Here is an 18,716-nt window from a genome sequence, read left to right as displayed (position 1 = left end):
TTGCAATGTTTTTGAAGAGATCTCAAAATGGGGAGATGCAGTGGATGTTATACATTTGTTCTTTCAAAAGGCCTTTAACAAGGTGCCACACATAAGGCTGCTGAACAAGATGAGAGCCCATGGAATTTCAGGAGGGATACTAGCGTGGGTAGAGAATTGGTTGATCGGCGGGAAACAAAGAATATAGTTTAAGATCTAACAATCATTCCTCATACATTAATCCCTTCAATCCAGGAATCATTCTTGTGAATCTTCTCTGAACCATCTCCAAAGCCAGCACATCATTCCTTAAATAAGGAGCCCAAAACTGTACCCCGTACTCCTCATGAGGACTTGGGATCCTTGTGCAGGATCCCCTAAAGGTTAATGTCCAGGTGGAGTCGGTGGTGAAGATAATGTTGGCATCATATACAGAGGGATAGAGTACAAGAACAGGGATGTGATGTTGAGGCTTTATAGGAATAAAGGGATCTTATTCTGGTTGACTACCCATTACCAGTGGTGTTCCACAGGGGTTGGTGTTGGGGCCACTTTTTTTTACATTGTACATCAATGATATGGATTATGGAATAGATGGGTTTGAGGTGAAATTTGCAGATGATACCAAAATACGTGGTAGGGCAGGTGGTGCTGAGGATACGGAGAGGCTGCAGAGACTTGGATGGTTTAGGAGAATGGGCAAAGTGGAGCCAGATGAAAGACAATGTTGGAAAGTGTGTGGTCATGCACTTCAGTAGAAATAAACAGGCAGAGGTGCAAAGGGACTTGAGATTCTCATGCAGGGATCCCTAAAGGTTAACGTCCAGGATGAGCCAGTGGTGAAGAAGGCGAAGACAATGTTGGTGTCGTATCTAAAGGAATAGGATATAAGAGCAGGGATGTGATGTTGGGGCTTTATAGGGCACTGGTGATGCCTCATGTGGAGTATGGGGATATTTTTAGGCTCTTCATTTAAGAAAGGATGTGCTGGCATTGGATAGGATTCAGAGAAGATTCACAAGAATGATTCCTGGAAAGAAGGGATTAGCAGGTGAGGAACAATTGTTGGATCTTAAACTGTACTCATTGGAGTTCAGAAGAATGACGGAGACCTCACAGAGGTATTTCAAATGCTGAAAAGGCTGGACAGAGTAGATATGGTAAGGATGTTTCCCATGGTCGGAGAGTCTAGGACATGAGGGCACAACATCAGGATAAAAGGGCTTCAATTTAAAACAAAGATGCTGAAAATATTCTTAAGATAAAGGGTCATGTGTTTATGGAACTTGTTGCAGCTGTGGAAGTGAGGTCATTGGGTGTATTTAAGGCAAAGAATGACAGGTATTTGATTAGTCAGGTTATCAAGGGTTACAGGGAGAAGGCCGGGGAATGGGGCTGAATGGGAGGATGGATCAGCTCATGATTAGAATGGCGAAGCAGACTCAATGGGCCGATGGGCCTACTTCTGCTCCTGTACCTTGTGATCTGACTCATGAGTAAGTACGTAAATACTTCCCTCATTTAAGAAACATTAACGAGGCTGGGATCACGTGCACAGGGATGGAGTCATGTTAACAAGGAATGGAGCCACATCCACAAGCTGCATCCACATGTTGGACTCAACATCGGCCTATGAGCCCTAGGAGAAGCTGATGGGCCTTTGGACCATTCCCGCCAGCCTGTTGGACAGCAAGCGTCAGCCAAGGTCTCCCCTTCACAACGTTCGAACCTCCAAAGTCAGCGACTACTGCGTGTCCATCCTCGTAAAGCAGGATGTTATGGCTTCAAAGAAGAAGAGAGAAATGAGAGATCATTTACCACATGTGTTCCTGGATTGGAACCTTCCTCACACCTCAGATTCATTAAATTGTACAGCACAGAGAAAGGCCCTCACAGGGGCCGAATTTCCCAGCACTGGGTCTGTATCTCGACATCTTATACATCATCAGTAAGTCTGCTTCCACCACTCCCTCCAGCAGGGTGTCCAAGTGACTCACCACTCTCTGGGTGAAGACCCCCTTCACATCCCCACTGAATCTCTTCTCCCTTACTCTAAACGTCTGTCCTGTAGCTTTTAATGCCATTCATGGGCCTAGCAAAGGGATTTAAAATATCCATAGCCACGGGTGAGGTGCTAGAAGATTGGAGAATAGCTAATGTCGCTCCATTGTCTAAGAAAGTCTCTAAGAATAATCCAGGAAATTATAGGTGAACCTGACATCAGCAAAAACACAGAAATGCTGGAGGAACTCAGCCTGTCTCATTTTGAGGAAGGACTCAGGCCTGAAACGTCGGTGATATATCTTTCCCTCCTATGGACGCTGCAAGACTGGCTGAGTCCCTCCAGCATTTCTGTTCTTGCCACAATCACAGTCTGCAGACTTTCGTGCTTCACCCCAGACTGACTAGCATCTCAGTAGTGGATATGTTATTGGAAGGTATTCTAAGAGATCGGATATATACATACTTGGATAGAGATTAATTAAGAATAGTCAACATGGCTTTGTGCATGGTAGGTCATGTCTAAACAGTCTTATACAGTTTTTCAAGGAGATTCCCAGGAAAGTTGATGAAGAAAAGACAGTGGGTGTGATATACATGGATTTTAGTAAGGCCTTTAAGTTAGTTTGGCAGGGAGATAGGGACTAGATGAGCAGAAGATACACAAGTAGATGCACTGTGGAGTGAGATTGAGAAGAAGGATAGGCAGTCAACAGGGTAAAATAGATGGAGGGTGATATATCTGGGGAATTTGTAGCCATAGACGGTTGTGGAGGTTGGGTCTTTGGGTGTGCTTAAGGCAGAGATTAGCTAGGGCATCAAAGATTAAGGGGAAAAGGCTGGGCAGTGGGATTGTGGGGAAATGGATCAGCTCATGATGGGCTGAATCGATGGGCTGGATGGCCAATGTCTGATGGTCTAATTGCAAGTGTTACATTAAGGATTTAAGTTGGGGAACTTTGGAAACAGAATTAAAGAGGGTGATGAATCCAGTACTGAAGGTGGTGCATTTAAATGCCCGCAGTATAAGAAATAAAGCTGAGGATTCAGTAGCGCAGATGGAAGTTGGCAGGAATGACTCCATTGTGGCCATCACTGAGTCATGGCTGAAAGAAGACCACAGCTGCGAACAAACTATCTGTGGATGCACAGTGCATTGTAAGGATAGGAAGGTAGGCAAAGGGGAGGGGAGGGGGTTTTGCTGGCTAAAAATGGAATTCAATCTTTGGAGAGAGGAGACATTGCACCAGATAATTTAGTCACGCTTATTGTCATCTGATTGTACACGTCCAACCTGAAGAACTAATGTTCTTGGTGGAAAACATGCAGACACACACCCAGACATAAGACACACACAGACAAACAGCTGCAGTCTGTGGTCTCAGACCGTCTTGCAGCACTGTTGTGGCCCTCCCCAGCCACGTCCTGATCTCCCTGCGAACTGACCTAGTTTGCTTCGCCAGCTGTCTGTATGCTGGGGTTAGCAGGAAAGATATGTGATCCAAGAAACCAAGGTGGGGGTGAGGAGCAGCCTTGTATGGACCAAGGGTCTTTGGTGTACACCCAATCCCAGGGTGTGCTCTCCTCTGATGGCGAAGTTGACACCAGCATTTTCCTTCCCTGCAGCCTCCAACATCATGTTCATGAGCTTGCTTGGCAGAGTTGTACTGATGGTACTTCCATGGTGATGGTAACCAGATTTGGGCACCTCAGAGGAGTCAGTGTCACTCAGCAGGCCCTTTGGTCCACTGAGTCTAAGCTGGCCACACCACCCCATTTTCCATTTGGTGATACAAGTTGGTGCAGGTATCAGTTCAATCTTGAGAGAATCTCTGCTCCCACCTCCCACTCTGCCGTTATCCTCTCCCCAACTCCCAGGTGTTGGCACACCAACCTGTTGAGATCTCGGTGTATGATCGGCTGAGTCAGGTTGTGAAGATATTCCATCCCTCTGGCCACATCGATTGCAATGATTAGTTTAGACTGAAGGTCGATGATTCTGAAGAAAGGAATAAAAACAGAACCGATGAATCAAAAACCAAATGGAACAATCTAAGTAAAGTCAGTCAACAGAGAGAAACCTCCCCTCAAACCCTCCGCGTTGGACTCTACGTGAACTACTTTTTCCTTTACTCACTATTATCTTCTGTGACCCCTCAGTTGCTAGAATTTCTTCATTCCCCACCAAACCCCATTATCCTGCCTTCCCTCTCCTTTGTAATCCAGGGAGCACTGGCATTGGTTTCCTCATGTGCCCCCCCTCCTTTCCATGGGAATTACATCATAAAGTTCTATAGCAGGGAAACAGGCCCTTCAGCCCAACCGGTCCATGCTGACAGGTTCACATGGCAGGTGGTGAGTACATGGAACGAGCTGCAAGAGGAAGTGGTAGAGGTGGGGACAATGATCACATTTAAAAGACATTTTAACCAGGACATGGACACGGAAGGTTGAGGGGAATTTGGGCCAAATGAAGGCAAAAGGGATGCCCAGTTAGCCAGCCTGGTTGGATTTGGGCCGAAGGGCCTGCTTTTGTGCTGTGTAACTGTACGACTGACACACAACCACTCAGAGTTTTCAGCTTAAACCTTGCCTAGAGCCCGGGGAGTGAGCTGTAATAGACTGAAGGAAAGGACAGATGAACAGGCTGAAAGGCTGCTTGGTTCTGTGACTGCAGAGGCAATGAAGCGGTACCTCTTTTGTTCATGCAGCAGTGAGAACAAGGACCCGCCGGAGATGTACTGAGTGACGATGGCAAACTGGCTCGGGTCGCTGAGGCAGGCTCCGACAAACTGGATGACACAGGGGTGGTTCAGGCGGCAGAGGATGGACACCTCACGGCAGAACATGTCCACGTCTGACTTGGAGCAGAAGGTGTTCGCTCGATACCTGGAGAATGGGAGACATGCAGGATTCAGTCACAGATGCCCAGCACAAAAACAGGTCCTTCTGCCTACAAGGTCTGTGCCAGCCACCAACCATTTACACTAATCCCATACCAACCCCACCTTCCAACCACATTCCCATTATATTCCCCAGATTCTCTCTTTGCCCATCGCTTCCACACTCCTCCCACTGTCCCCTTTCCCACCCCCCACCCCCAGCTTCCCTCTTTAGCCAAATTCATCTGCCAACTCCCCCTCCCTTATTATACTCTCCCTTCTTTCCTTTACTCCTGACACCCCCTCCCCCTCCCAATGCAGGTTCAGAAGGCTCAGTACAGAGTTAATAGTTGGTTCCTGAAGAGTGTGGATGAACAGAGGGACCGGTAAAGGTTACAACCTTGTACTTTTTTTTAAACTCTTAGTTAATTTTGTGCCTGTCTCTTTAGGATAACTATTGTTTGTAGTGTTACCACAGTGACTATGATGTAATATGTTGTAATATCCACCAAGGCTAAGAACTTGCTCTTTATTCAACCAGATATGAAGGAAGATTGAGCACAAGAAATTTTCTTCGAATTTTTTCACATCTCTTTAAATATCTTTTTTGATCTCTTTAAAGTTTGTGTATCTCTTTAAAAGCCACTTTAAGACATTAACAAGATAGAGAGAGTGCAGAGAAGATTTACAAAAATGTTGCCTGGGTTTCAGCATCTGGAATACAAGGAAAAATTGAGCAAATTGGGTCTTTATTCCTTGGAACATAGAAGGCTGAGAGGGGATTTGATAGAGGTGTTTAAGATAATGAGAGGGATAGATAGAGTTGATGTGGAAAGTAGGAGAGATGGATACAAGAGGTCATGGGTTGAGAGTTGACGGGCAAAGGTTTAGGAGTAACATGAGGGGGAACTTCTTTACTCAGAGAGTGGTTACTGTGTGGAATGGGCTCCCAGGAAAGGTGGTGGAGGCATTTAAGAAAGAGTTGGATGAATATATGGAGGGGAGGGCTATGGAGGGATATGGGCAGGGTGCTGGTAGGTGAGATTAGAGGAGAGTACTTGGATCAATGTGGATTAGAAGGGCCAAATTGGCCTGTTTCCATGCTGTAATTGTTATATGTATGTTTTATATCTTCATTATACAGTAAATGCTTTGTTATTCATCGTTATGAAAGTCTTAATGCGAAGCTGTGCAAAATGTTTGTCCATTTTATCAACGAATTAAACTACATAAAGTAAGAGCCATAGAGTTTGATTTATTGGATTAAAGAGATCAAAATTTGGAATATTGTAGCTCATGCTACTTTGAAGATGATACTTTGAAATTAGGATATATCAGAATAAAGAAAGTGTCGTCAATATTTTGATTCAAAGAAAATTTAATTATGAACTTTTTTCGGAAGAAAGGCTTGTAAAATTTGTCTAGAAGAATTAACAACTTAATTTAAAGTCAGACATTCAAGCTGTAATAATAGAATATTCCAAAAACCATGAGAACCTGTCTGTGAATTGCACAGTTTGAAATTGAGCCAAGGTATGGCCAGATAACTGTGACTTCGAAAAGATAAGCCACAGCTTTGGCAGCAGAATTGGCAGGAAGCCCAGAATATATTCTTATAAACACTAAACAGCTAGAAATAACCAAGATTGTGTGCAGCCACACAGAAATAATTCAGCCAGCAATAACTCTCTTAAAGGAACCAAGATTCAAAATTTGTTTGCAGTTCCCAGGAACCAGAGGAAGCCAGGGCAGAAGCCAGCTTGCAGTGTGAAGAACCCAAGATAGATAAGAAGTAGTCTCTTTGGGCTAAAGACCTTGAGCAAACAGCTCTTCTCAAAGAACTGTTTGATCATAAGTTCAGGCAGCGAGGTGGACCAACAACACTTGACAGGAGGTTAGAGCCAGTAGCCAAAAAATAAACAGTTTCAGCTAAGTAAGTAAGAAGACTCTGTCAAGGCAGTGCAGGCCTCATTAACTGGCTTGAAGGTTAGTGGAACTGGAACAGATGAAAGTACGTTGCAAAGCCCCACTGGTGCTGTACTGAGCGAAATGCTGAAGATAGAGACTCAATCAGTGGTATCTGAATGTTCAGATGTGAATCCTGAAGATAATATCTCCAGGGTTATGAGCGCAGGAAGATCTTCAAAGTTTTCAAAGACATCTAGCGTAAGTTTGCCTGCTTCAAGCATATCAACTATGCCTGCCAAGGCGCAAGCAGACTTGGCTACTATCTGTGCATAACAACAGTGGTTGGAGAAATGAAGGAATCAGCAACTGAGGCAAGACGAGCAACTTAAAAAGTTATGAGTGGCTCGTGAAGAACAAAATAGATCATTGAAAAGAGAAAAGACGAGAGCTTGAGGACCACGTGCTGTGAATATGGCCAAAGTGAAAATATAAATTCAGGCTTCTGCAAGATTTGTCACTCTAAGTGACATCCCCAAAGGGCTAGCACCTCACCTTCCAGCAGAGCCATGGGTAACACAGCCACAAGAATCAAATAGACTCAAGCAAGGAGCCATGGGGGTCACTGCTAGTCTTCAAATGACAATGACCAACCCTGTGGAAAGAACTAGCAACATTCAGTCTGTCCAGAGCACTATATAATGATCTTCACAAAAGGAGAGTATTTCAAAAAAATTCAACCCTGTGAGTAGATCAGACTCAACCATTCATGTCTCTTCATGTTGCTGGAGAACCAGCTACAAGTCAAGGATCTCCACCAGTGCCATCGCTTACAGCCCAAGGATTCCCATCCATGCCATCACTTCCAAGTCCAGATCCTACACCTATAGCACCATTTCAGGATCTGTTTTCTCCATTCATCCCAAGTCAACCTGACGCAAGCCATGGTAGACAAGACAACATAATATCACTCATAGCAAAACAAAATGAAACCTTTGCTATGTTAGCGCAGCAACAAGGTTCATACGGTTTACCTAAGAGGAAATTCCAGTTTTTAACGGAGATCCATTACAATATATGACGTTCATGAAATCTTTTGAACATCACATTGAAATTAATACTAAAAATGCTAAAGATGGCCTGTATTTCTTGGAACGGTATACTGGAGGGCAGGTGAAGGAGTTAGTCAAAAGTTGCCAATATATGGATCCAGAACAAGGTTTTAAAAAGGCAAAGGTATTATTGCATCCTCATTATGAGAATGAACATCAAATCGCAAGAGTCCACGTGGACAAGATTCTTTCTTGGCCAGCAATAAAATCAGAGGCTTTACAAGCATATGCCCTCTTTCTGAGAGGATGTTGTAACACAATGGGAAGTGGTATATTTGCAAGAGCTGAATTTACTTGCTAATTTGTCGATTATTATAAACAAATTGCCTTATAAATTGAAGGATTTATGGAGATCCAAGGTTGCAGAGCTAAGATTCTTCCTGGAAGGGATGCCACTTCTGAGGATGTCGTACAATTTTTGGAATGGCAAGTGCATGTTTTTTTTTTAATTTTATTTTCCATATGCATCAAATACAAAAATTAATAATTCATCCAAAAATACAATAAAAGTGATACAAAATGATACACAAAATCTTTTTTATCCCCCTCCCTCCCTTAACCCTCCCCCTAAATAGAAAAGGAAAGAAGAAAAGAAGACCAACCCCTGGAGAGAGAGAGAGAGAGAGAGAGAGAGAGAGAGAGAGAGAGAGAGAGAGAGAGAGAGAAAGATATCTCCACGCTGCTGAAGATCCAACTGCACTGGGTAGGTCACGTCTCCAGAATGGAGGACCATCGCCTTCCCAAGATCATGTTATATGGCGAGCTCTCCACTGGCCACCGTGACAGAGGTGCACCAAAGAAGAGGTACAAGGACTACCTAAAGAAATCTCTTGGTGCCTGCCACATTGACCACCGCCAGTGGGCTGATATCGCCTCAAACCGTGCATCTTGGCGCCTCACAGTTTGGCGGGCAGCAACCTCCTTTGAAGAAGACTGCAGAGCCCACCTCACTGACAAAAGACAAAGGAGGAAAAACCCAACACCCAACCCCAACCAACCAATTTTCCCTTGCAACCGCTGCAACCATGTCTGCCTGTCCCGCATCGGACTTGTCAGCCACTAACAAGTGCATAACTGCAGCTGACGTGGACATTACCCCTCCATAAATCTTCGTCCACAAAGCCAAGCCAAAGAAGAATATATACACACACATGATCACTATTCATATTATTCTAACAACATTTTATTTTATCTTCTAAATATTAATTGGGAGGAGCAGGAAATGTGGATGATATGGATGGACTTTTACCATGTACGGTTGCCAAATCATATAAAAATTCCCATGTTGATTCCTGAAGCTATGTAATCCTTTCCAAAGGTATATGATTTTGAATTTCGGTCTTCCACCTATCTAATCTAATAAAAGTTTCCGATTTCCATGTTACTGCCACATTTCCTTGTTACCGCTATTGCTGCACACCAAAACATTTTTTGTTGTTTATCTAACTTCAATTCAGTATCTATTATATATATTTTGCCAAGCAAAAATAATCTCAGGTCTTTTGGTATTTGTATCTTCATAATTTGTCCTAATAATATACTCAAGTCATTCCAAAATGTTTTCACTTTTGCACAAGTCCAAACTGAGTGTCATAAAGTCCCTGTTTCTGTATTACATCGAAAACATTTGTCAGAACAACTTGAATTTGAGTCTGTGCAATTTATAAGGAGTGTAATATAGTTGGTGCAAGAAATTGTATCATTTGGTATCTAACATTAACTGTGTTTGATATACTCTCCTGGCACAGTCTTGTCCACACTTCATCTTAAATTTGTTTATTTAAATCTTTCTCCCATCTTCGTTTTGATTTGTGTATTTCTTTTTTTCTTCATGTACATATTTGTAATAAATTTCTTTATCAATGTATCTATAATTAAACATTTCAATTGACTCTGCCTAATTTCTTTTTTAAATATGACTTAAGCAGGTAATATGAAAAATTGTATTATTTGGAATATATTTCTATTTCATTTGTTCAAAAGTAAAAAAAATCTAAAAAAACAATCCTTTATCCTCATTAGACCTTTACCGCGCCAAATATTAAAAAAGTTTTTAAAATAAATAATCTCTTGGTGCCTGCCACATTGACCACCGCCAGTGGGCTGATATCACCTCAAACCGTGCATCTTGGCGCCTCACAGTTTGGTGGGCAGCAACCTCCTTTGAAGAAGACCGCAGAGCCCACCTCACTGACAAAAGGCAAAGGAGGAAAAACCCAACACCCAACCCCAACCAACCAATTTTCCCCTGCAGCCACTGCAACCGTGTCTGCTTGTCCCGCATCGGACTTGTTAGCCACAAACGAGCCTGCAGCTGACGTGGACTTTTACCCCCTCCGTAAATCTTCATCCGCGAAGCCAAGCCAAAGAAAGAAAGAAAGATTTAAAATAAAAGGAATAAGCTGATTTTGTATTATCATCTTGGGTATTTGATCATTCTTAATTCCTCTTTCCGTATGAATTCTGTTCCATACCCTAAACAAATTGGTATTTCTACTTTTCTTTTCAAATATTCATCATCCACTTGTGTAGAAAATGCTCTGAATTAGTTTCTCCTATTTTATTCATTTTAATCCGTACCCATGCTGTTTTCTCTCCTATTTGATAACATGAATCTTAATTGTGCTGCCTTGTAATAAACTTTAAAATTGGGTAATCTTAGTCCTCCTTCTTCAAACTTCCAGGTCAGTCTTTCTATGGCTATTCTTGGCGTTTTGTCACGCCAAAGAAATTTTCTTACAATTTTATTTAATTCTCTGAAAAACTTCTGCGGAACTGGAACAGGTAATGATTGAAATAAATATTGCAATCTAGGAAAAATATTCATCTTGATACAATTTACTCTCCCTAATAAATATATTGGTACATATTTCCATCTTTTAAAATCCTCAATTTTAAAAATAACGGTAAATAATTCAATTTGAATAAATTATAAATTCCTGCCAATTATTATTCCTAACTATTTAAGTGAGTCTTTTTGCCACTTAAATTTTGGTATATGCTTACACTATGTATAGGCATTACTTCACTCTTTTCTACCTAACACCCAACCATATTCTACTAATCTTCCATTTATTTTTTCCAGTAATATTTCTGGTTTTGTTACATATAGTATGACACAACTGCAAATAAGCTAATTTTATGTTTCTTTTCCACCTTTATCTCAAAACCTTTAATCTCATTATCTCTTCTTATTATCTCTGCCAAAGATTCTATAGCCAAAGCAAATAAAGATGGTGATAATGGACATCCTTGTCTAGACGATCTTTCTAATAAAAAAAGGTTTCGATATTTGCCTATTCGTAACCATTTTAGCTTTTGGTTGATTATACAAAGCCCTTATCCAATTTATAAAAGCATTTGGAATATCAAAAATATAACACTTTAAATAAGAAGTCCCATTCTAACCATCAAATATTATCGCTGATATCTTTTCTTTCTGAGCTGCATGTAAGAAACACATACATTTAACTATATTTTCTGCAGATCTTTAATGAAACCAGTCTGGTCCATATTTATTAATTTAGGTAAATACTTGGTTAATCTGTTAACTAATAATTTGGATACAATTTTATAATTTGTATTGAATAATGATATTCGTCTATAAGAGGACAGCTTTAAAGAAACTTTTCCTTTTTTTCGGGATAACTGTTATTAACGCTGTTTTAAAAGATTCTGGTAAATCATAGGACTCTCCCATTTGGTCCAATAGTCCCAATAATATGGGGATTAATAATTCTTTAAATTCTTTATAAAACTCTGGAGGGAAACCATCATCTCCCAGAGCCTTATTATTTGGTAAAGACATCAATGTCTCATAGACGTCTACATCTAGAATTCGATAGTTCCAATTTTTCATCTATGTTTAACTTAGCTAATGTAACACAATAAATATTTTTCTTTTTTTCTGGCCTTTAGAGATTCAGATTGGTATAATTTTTAATAAAAATTCTTTAAATTATCATTTATTTCTTGGATTTTATAGGTAACTTGACCAGTGTCCCTCTTTATTGCTATTATTGTTCTTGATACTTGCTTAGCTTTTAATTGCCATGCTAAAACTTTATGGGCTCTATCATCTAATTCATATATCTGCCGAGTTCTCATTATATCTTTTTCTACTTTATAAGATTGCGTTGTATTAAGTTTCAATTTTTTTAGTTCCAATAATCTTTTATTTTGAACATGCAATTCATTTTCTAGATCTAAAATATCCTTCTCCAATTGATTTACCTCTTTCATATGTTCTTTCTTTTAGATGTATAACTTATTATTTGACTTCTTAAAGATGCCTTCATAGAGTCCCATATAATACATTTGTTCATAACTGAATTTTCATTAGTTTCTAGAAAAAAATGTATGTTGCCTTATAAAATCACAAAATTCCTTTCTCTTTAAAAGTATAATATATTAAGTCTCCATCTATAACCTATATTCTGCCCTTCTCCAATGCAAGTGACATAATTAAAGGTGAATGATCAGATAACACCCTAGTTTGATATTCAACCTTATAAACTCTAGCTTGTAATTGTGCAGAGATTAAAAACATGTCAATACGTGAGGACATTTTATGTCTAAAAGAATAATCCCTGTTATTTGGATGAAATTTTCTCCATCAATAAGTTTCATCTCTTTCATAAAATCTGTTGCAATCTTAAATACATTATTTTTTGTCACTCTGCCACCTGATCTATTTAACTTCAAGTCATAAGTAAAATTGAAATCTCCACTTATTATTATTTTCCCCTTTGCACCTGATAATTGCATAAATATATCTTGCATAAATTTCCCATCATCCACATTTGGTGCATATACATTCATTAATGTCTGATATTCTGAATAAATTTGACAATTAATCATTACATAGTTATATGCATGTTAACACAGAACCAGTATTTGGAAATATTAAGGCGACTTCAATAGTATTGAAGCCATTAATATTCTAAGTCATTGTCTCAACAGAAACCAAAGGGAAGTGCCTTTGTTACTGATGTGTCAGATACAAGCACAGGAAAGAACAAGGAAACAAAGGAAAAGGAAGATCAGACTGTTTAGGGAAGCTGGTTGTATTGCAAAGATAAGCATGCTTTAGCAAGATGATGAATTATATTTCGGTTGCTTGTGTAAAGGACACATCAGCAAAACTTGTAATAAATGACTCAGTTGTGATATGTGCAGTTTAAAACATCCCAAGTTACTGCATATTCAACGAAGTAAAGTTGAGAAGGAAGCCAAACAATCTGAATCCAAGACTAAAGACACAGTCAGAGAGGATGCTTCAGCTTCGGTTCAGACAAACAGTCTTACTGGGGCTGGTGACAAAGCTCTCTCAATAGTTCCTGTACAGGTTGAAGCTAAAAGGGGGAGCTTCATACTGAAGACCTACACATTTCTTGATCCAGGAAGTACCACATCATTTTGTACTGTTGAATTAATGAATAAACTTAATCTTCAAGGAAAAAAAAATCACAGATCTTGTTAAAGACAATGAATGATGAAAAGAACATTGAAACTAATATAGTTTCAGGTTTAGAGATTGCTGGATTGAATAGCAATGAATTTTGCGATCTTCCAAGGGTATTTACTCAGAAGTCTATGCCTATGAATGAGGAGAATATTCCACATCAGGATGATATCAAACAGTGGGCTCATCTAAAAGATGTTTACTTACTTAAGATTGATGCTAAAATTGAGATGTTAATCAGATTAGATGTACCAAAAGCTCTCGAACCTCTAGAAGTAATAAGGGGTCAAAATGAGAGACCTTGGTCCATTAATTGTCTATCCGAGCAATGTTCTCATGGTATAAGGACTGTCATTTTGCGGAAAAATGAATAATGATTAGGAGTTGTTGAATGTTAATGTCAACAGAGTTTCAGTTGTCAAACTTAATGATCTGTGGGAACAACAGTTTAAAATTGATTTTCCTGAATGTCTCACAGATATTCAAGAACCGTCAAAGGAGGACAAGCAGTTTCTGGATTTAGTTTCAAAATCTGTTAAATGTGTTGATGGTCATTACTGTATAGCATTACCTCTGAAGAAAAAGGAAATTTGTATGCCAGGTAATAATTGCAGAACAGCATATGCTGAATTTGAAGAGAAAATTCAAAAGAAATCCTTCCTTTCATTTGGAATATACCAATGACACGTCAGATAGAAAAGGTATCTGAAGATATCTTAGAACGTAAAGATGGTAGAAAATGGTATTTTCACGGAGTTATTCATCCATAAAAGGAGAAACTACATGTAGTATTTGACTATGGAGCATCATTTCAAGGAGTTTCATTGAATTCTCAACTTCCACAAGGTCCAGACTTAACCAGTACTTTAATAGGTGTTCTGATAAGATTTTGTAAAGGGCCTATTGTAATTGCAGCAGATATTGAAGCGATGTTTCATCAAGTGAAAGGACCATCAGAAGATCGTGATTTTCTATGATTGTTATGGTGGCCTAATAGCGATTACAGTAAAGATATGATTGAATATAGAATGACAGTTCATCCATTTGGAGCAACTTCATCAACGAGTTGTGCAAATTTTGCTCTCTGGAAATGTGCTGAAGATAACCATAGAACAATTACAGCACGGAAATAGGCCAATTTGGCCCTTCTAGTCCGCACTGATCCAAGTACTCTCTTCTAATCCCACCTACCGGCACCCTGCCCATATCCCTCCACCCCTCCCCTCCATATATTCATCCAACTCTTTCTTAAATGACAAAATTGACCCTGCCTCCACCACCTTTCCCGGGAGCCCATTCCACACAGTAACCACTCTCTGAGTAAAGAAGTTCCCCCTCATGTTACTCCTAAACCTTTGCCTGTCAACTCTCAACCCATGACCTCTTGTATCCATCTCTCCTACTTTCCACATCAACTCTATCTATCCCTCTCATTATCTTAAACACCTCTATCAAATCCCCTCTCAGCCTTCTATGTTCCAAGGAATAAAGACCTAATTTGCTCAATTTTTCCTTGTATTCCAGATGCTGAAACCCAGGCAACAATTTTGTAAATCTTCTCTGCACTCTCTCTATCTTGTTAATATCTTTCCTATAAATCGGTGACCAGAACTGCACACAGTACTCTAAATTTGGCCTTGTACAGTTTCATCATTACTTCCCAACTCCAATATTCTATGCACTGATTTATATAGGTAAGCCTTCTTCACCACCCTATCCACATGCGTTCCTACCTTTAGGGAACAATGCACCATTATTCCTAGATCTTTCTGCTTCACTGCATTCTTCAACGCCCTCTCTATTACCACATATATCTTGCTTTGATTATTCTTTCCAAAATGAAGCACCTCACACTTATCAGCATTAAACTCCATCTGCCATCTTTCTGCCCACTCCTCTAATCAGTTTAAATCCCTCTGCAATCTTTGAAAACCCTCTTCATCATCCACAGTTCCCCCTATTTTAGTATCATCTGCATATTTACTAATCCAGTTTATCACCCCATCCTCCAGATCATTAATATATATGACAAACAGCAACGGTCCCAATACCGAACCCTGAGGTACACCACTTGTCACCGGCCTCCATCCTGACAAACAATTATCCATTATTACTCTCTGGCACCTTCCTTCCAGCCACTGTTGAATCCATTTGACTATCTCCAAATTAATACCCAAGGACTTAGGCTTCCTAACTAACCTCCCATGCAGAACCTTATCGAAGGCCTTACTAAAGTCCATATAGACAACATCCACTGCTCTACCCCCATCAACATTCCTAGTCATCTCTTCAAAAAATTCAACAAGATTGGTCAAACACGACCTTCCATGCACAAATCCGTGTTGAGTGTCCCTGATCAAACCCTGTCCCTCCATATACTTATATATACTATCTCTAAGAATGCTTTCCATCAATTTACCTACCACAGACATCAAACTTAATGAAGAGAAATTTCATTCTCAAGATGTGAACATCATCAGAAATAATTTCTATGTTGATGATTGACTGACTTCAGTGGTTTCAGAAAAAGAAGCAACAAATCTTTATCAAGATTAAAAAGATCTGTAATAAAGGAGGGTTCTTCCTTATGAAATGGATTAGCAACAGTTGAGATGTGTCGGCTGTTATTCCTGAGGCAGAAAGAGCAAAGGAGATAAAGGATCTTGACTTGGATTGCGATGTTCAACCTGCTGAAAGAATTCTAGGGGGGCCTTGGTGGGTTCAATCTGATGTTTTCAAATTCAAAATTGTCCTGAAAGAACGACCTTTGACAAGAAGAGGTATTCTTTCGATCGTAAGATCAATATATGGTTCTTTAGGAATATTGGTATCAATAGTATTAATAGGCAAGAAAATTCTGCAAGAATTGTGCAGAAGAACATTTGGATGGGATGAAACTATACCAGATTCCATCGCACAAATTGGATGAATTGGATTGAGAGTCTTAAAATGTTAGAAATTTTTGAAGTCAATAGATGTTTTAAACCAACAGACTTTGGAATTGCCACATTTGCTCAGTTACACATTTTGCTGACTTAAGCAAAGGTGGTTTTGGTCCTGTCAGTTATTTAATTCTGCAAAATAACCAAGAGTGAGTACATTGTGGATTTGTAATGGGAAAAACCAGAGTGGCTCCATTAAAGCCAGTCATCATCCCTCGAATGGAATTGACTGCTGCTAAAGTGGCGATCAAAATAGACACCGTGTTAAGAAGAGAATTACAGATGGAGTTAGCAGACTCTATGTTTTGGACTGATAGTACATTAATAACAAAACCATGAGGTTTCGTACCTTTGTGACTAACAGAATTAATGAGATCGAGAAGGTTTTGCATGTTAATCAATGGAGATATGTTAAAACAGTGGATAATCCAGCTGACTTGGCTTCACAAGGATCAAAAGTTCAATCCTTTCTGAAAAGAGCCAACACATGGGTGTCCGGTCCTCAATTTCTTTCGGAATCTCTTTTTTTAACATTTTATTTAAGAATTTTACAAAATATTACAAAAAAGAAAATACAAGATACAAATACAGATTATATAAAAAAAGGAAGAAAAACATAAAAAAATAATGGTAGTAATAATAATATCCCCCACCCCCTTCCCTCCCTCTACTAACTACATCAACTTAACTTCTTCCCCCACCCCTCAGAGCCTTAAAAAAATTATAGATTTAAAATTAGTTAATCAACGTGCCATAACTCTTTACATAACTCTTACTTAAGATCAATAACCATACAATCCAAATATAAACTCCACATTTTAATAAAAAAATAATTATTTCACAAATTATGTTATTTTTCCCAAATATAAACACGATTGCAGTTCACTATGCCATCTTTGTATATTCAGTTCCACATCATTTTTCCAAGTTATCGCTATACATTTTCTTGCAACCGCTAACCCTAACTTCAAAAATGCAAATTGTGGCTTATCAACCAATCCCAAAGTAACAGCATTCATATAACCCAATAAACACATCATTGGATCCATTTGCAAATCGATTCCAAATAAATCTCTCAAAAGTTTAATAACATTTTCCCAAATAAATTTAACTTTCTTACATGTTCATGCACAATTCACAAAAGTACCTGTCTTTTCTCCACATCTAAAGCACAAGTCTGATGGACTAAATCCATATTTCTTCAACTTCTCAGGAGTCAAATATAATTGATGAATAAAATTATAATTAACCATACTATATCTCACATTAATTAATTTTGTAACACTATCAATACACATATTTGACCATTCCTCCCAAGACAATTCAATATCTAAATCTTTCTCCCATTTCTCTTTTGTCCTATATAGCCCAACTTTATCTATCTTTTCTTTCAACAACCTATACATATCCAATATAAATCCTTTCATTTCCTTGTCAACCATTAAAATCTCAAACTTAGATTGACTTGGTAAAATGAAATCCTTACCAAATTGAGTTCGCAAAAAAATCTCGAACTTGATAATAAGCAAAAATAGAATTTGCAGAAATACCACATTTCTCTAGCAATCTATTAAATGTAGAAAATTTACTCACCTCAAAACAATCTTGAATAATACTAATTCCTTTCAGTTTTTAATTTTTCAAATAAGGATTATTTAAAGAAAATGGAATTAGTTTATTCTGATACAACAGAGATTTAATCAAAATTTTCCCTTTAGAGCAGTGATTCCCAACCTTTTACTTTCCACTCTGTAATAGTACAGATTCTATCGCCAATGTGTAATATATACATATGTACAGATGGTAGTATAGGATGACTGTGATTTGCTGAGAGTGTAGCCACACCTACTGGCAGGTCTTAAAGGATTGCTCCTAGCCAGACCAGGTCATTCTGGACTGGTCGACCTACTTGTGATATGTTCCAGTCTTTTAGTTAATAAAAGCCTTGGTTTGGATCAACCAGTCTTTGGTTCTTTCGATGCGCATTACACACTCACATACCACTTTAAGTATTCCCTATGCCATAAGTGTTCTGTGATTAGTAAGGGATTGCTTAAGTTGGTATGTGGGTGGAAAGAAAAAATTTGAAAACCACTGTTTTAATCATTCCAAATTGATTCATTATGTGCAGTTTCAGAACTCCCAAGGAAATGGGCCAATGACAATTTTTCTCAAGCAAAATATTTCAGTAATAATTGGGTCTAGAGTAGTGATTCCCAACCTTCCCTTCCTACTCACATCCAACTTTAAGCAATCACTTACTAATCACAGAGCACTTATGGCATAGGGAATACTTAAAGTGGTATGTGAGTGGAAAGTAAAAGGTTGGTAACCACTGCTTTAGAGCCTATAAGCTGATCCTGCTTACACCAAATATCCAGTATATGTCTTAATATTGGTAAATTATATTTTTGTAACAATAAGGGATTCC

At 39.0% G+C, this 18,716-nt stretch overlaps 1 protein-coding gene across 1 annotated transcript in view; it reads right to left on the bottom strand.

The window, feature by feature from the left end:
* The window catches only part of tnni3k (TNNI3 interacting kinase), a 118,658-nt gene that overhangs the window by 46,812 nt on the left and 53,130 nt on the right, over positions 1 to 18,716 (bottom strand). Inside the window, exons 16-18 of the mRNA XM_069939432.1 lie at positions 4,675 to 4,869; positions 3,875 to 3,979; positions 1,709 to 1,761 (exon numbers count right to left, since the gene is read on the bottom strand). Of these exons, the coding sequence (XP_069795533.1) occupies positions 1,709 to 1,761; positions 3,875 to 3,979; positions 4,675 to 4,869 (353 nt within the window). The remainder of the gene's footprint in view (positions 1 to 1,708; positions 1,762 to 3,874; positions 3,980 to 4,674; positions 4,870 to 18,716) is intronic.

The sequence above is a fragment of the Narcine bancroftii genome, chromosome 5 (assembly GCF_036971445.1).
Source record: "Narcine bancroftii isolate sNarBan1 chromosome 5, sNarBan1.hap1, whole genome shotgun sequence".
Classification (NCBI taxonomy): domain Eukaryota; kingdom Metazoa; phylum Chordata; class Chondrichthyes; order Torpediniformes; family Narcinidae; genus Narcine; species Narcine bancroftii.
This window is presented reverse-complemented; position numbering and strand designations above follow the sequence as displayed.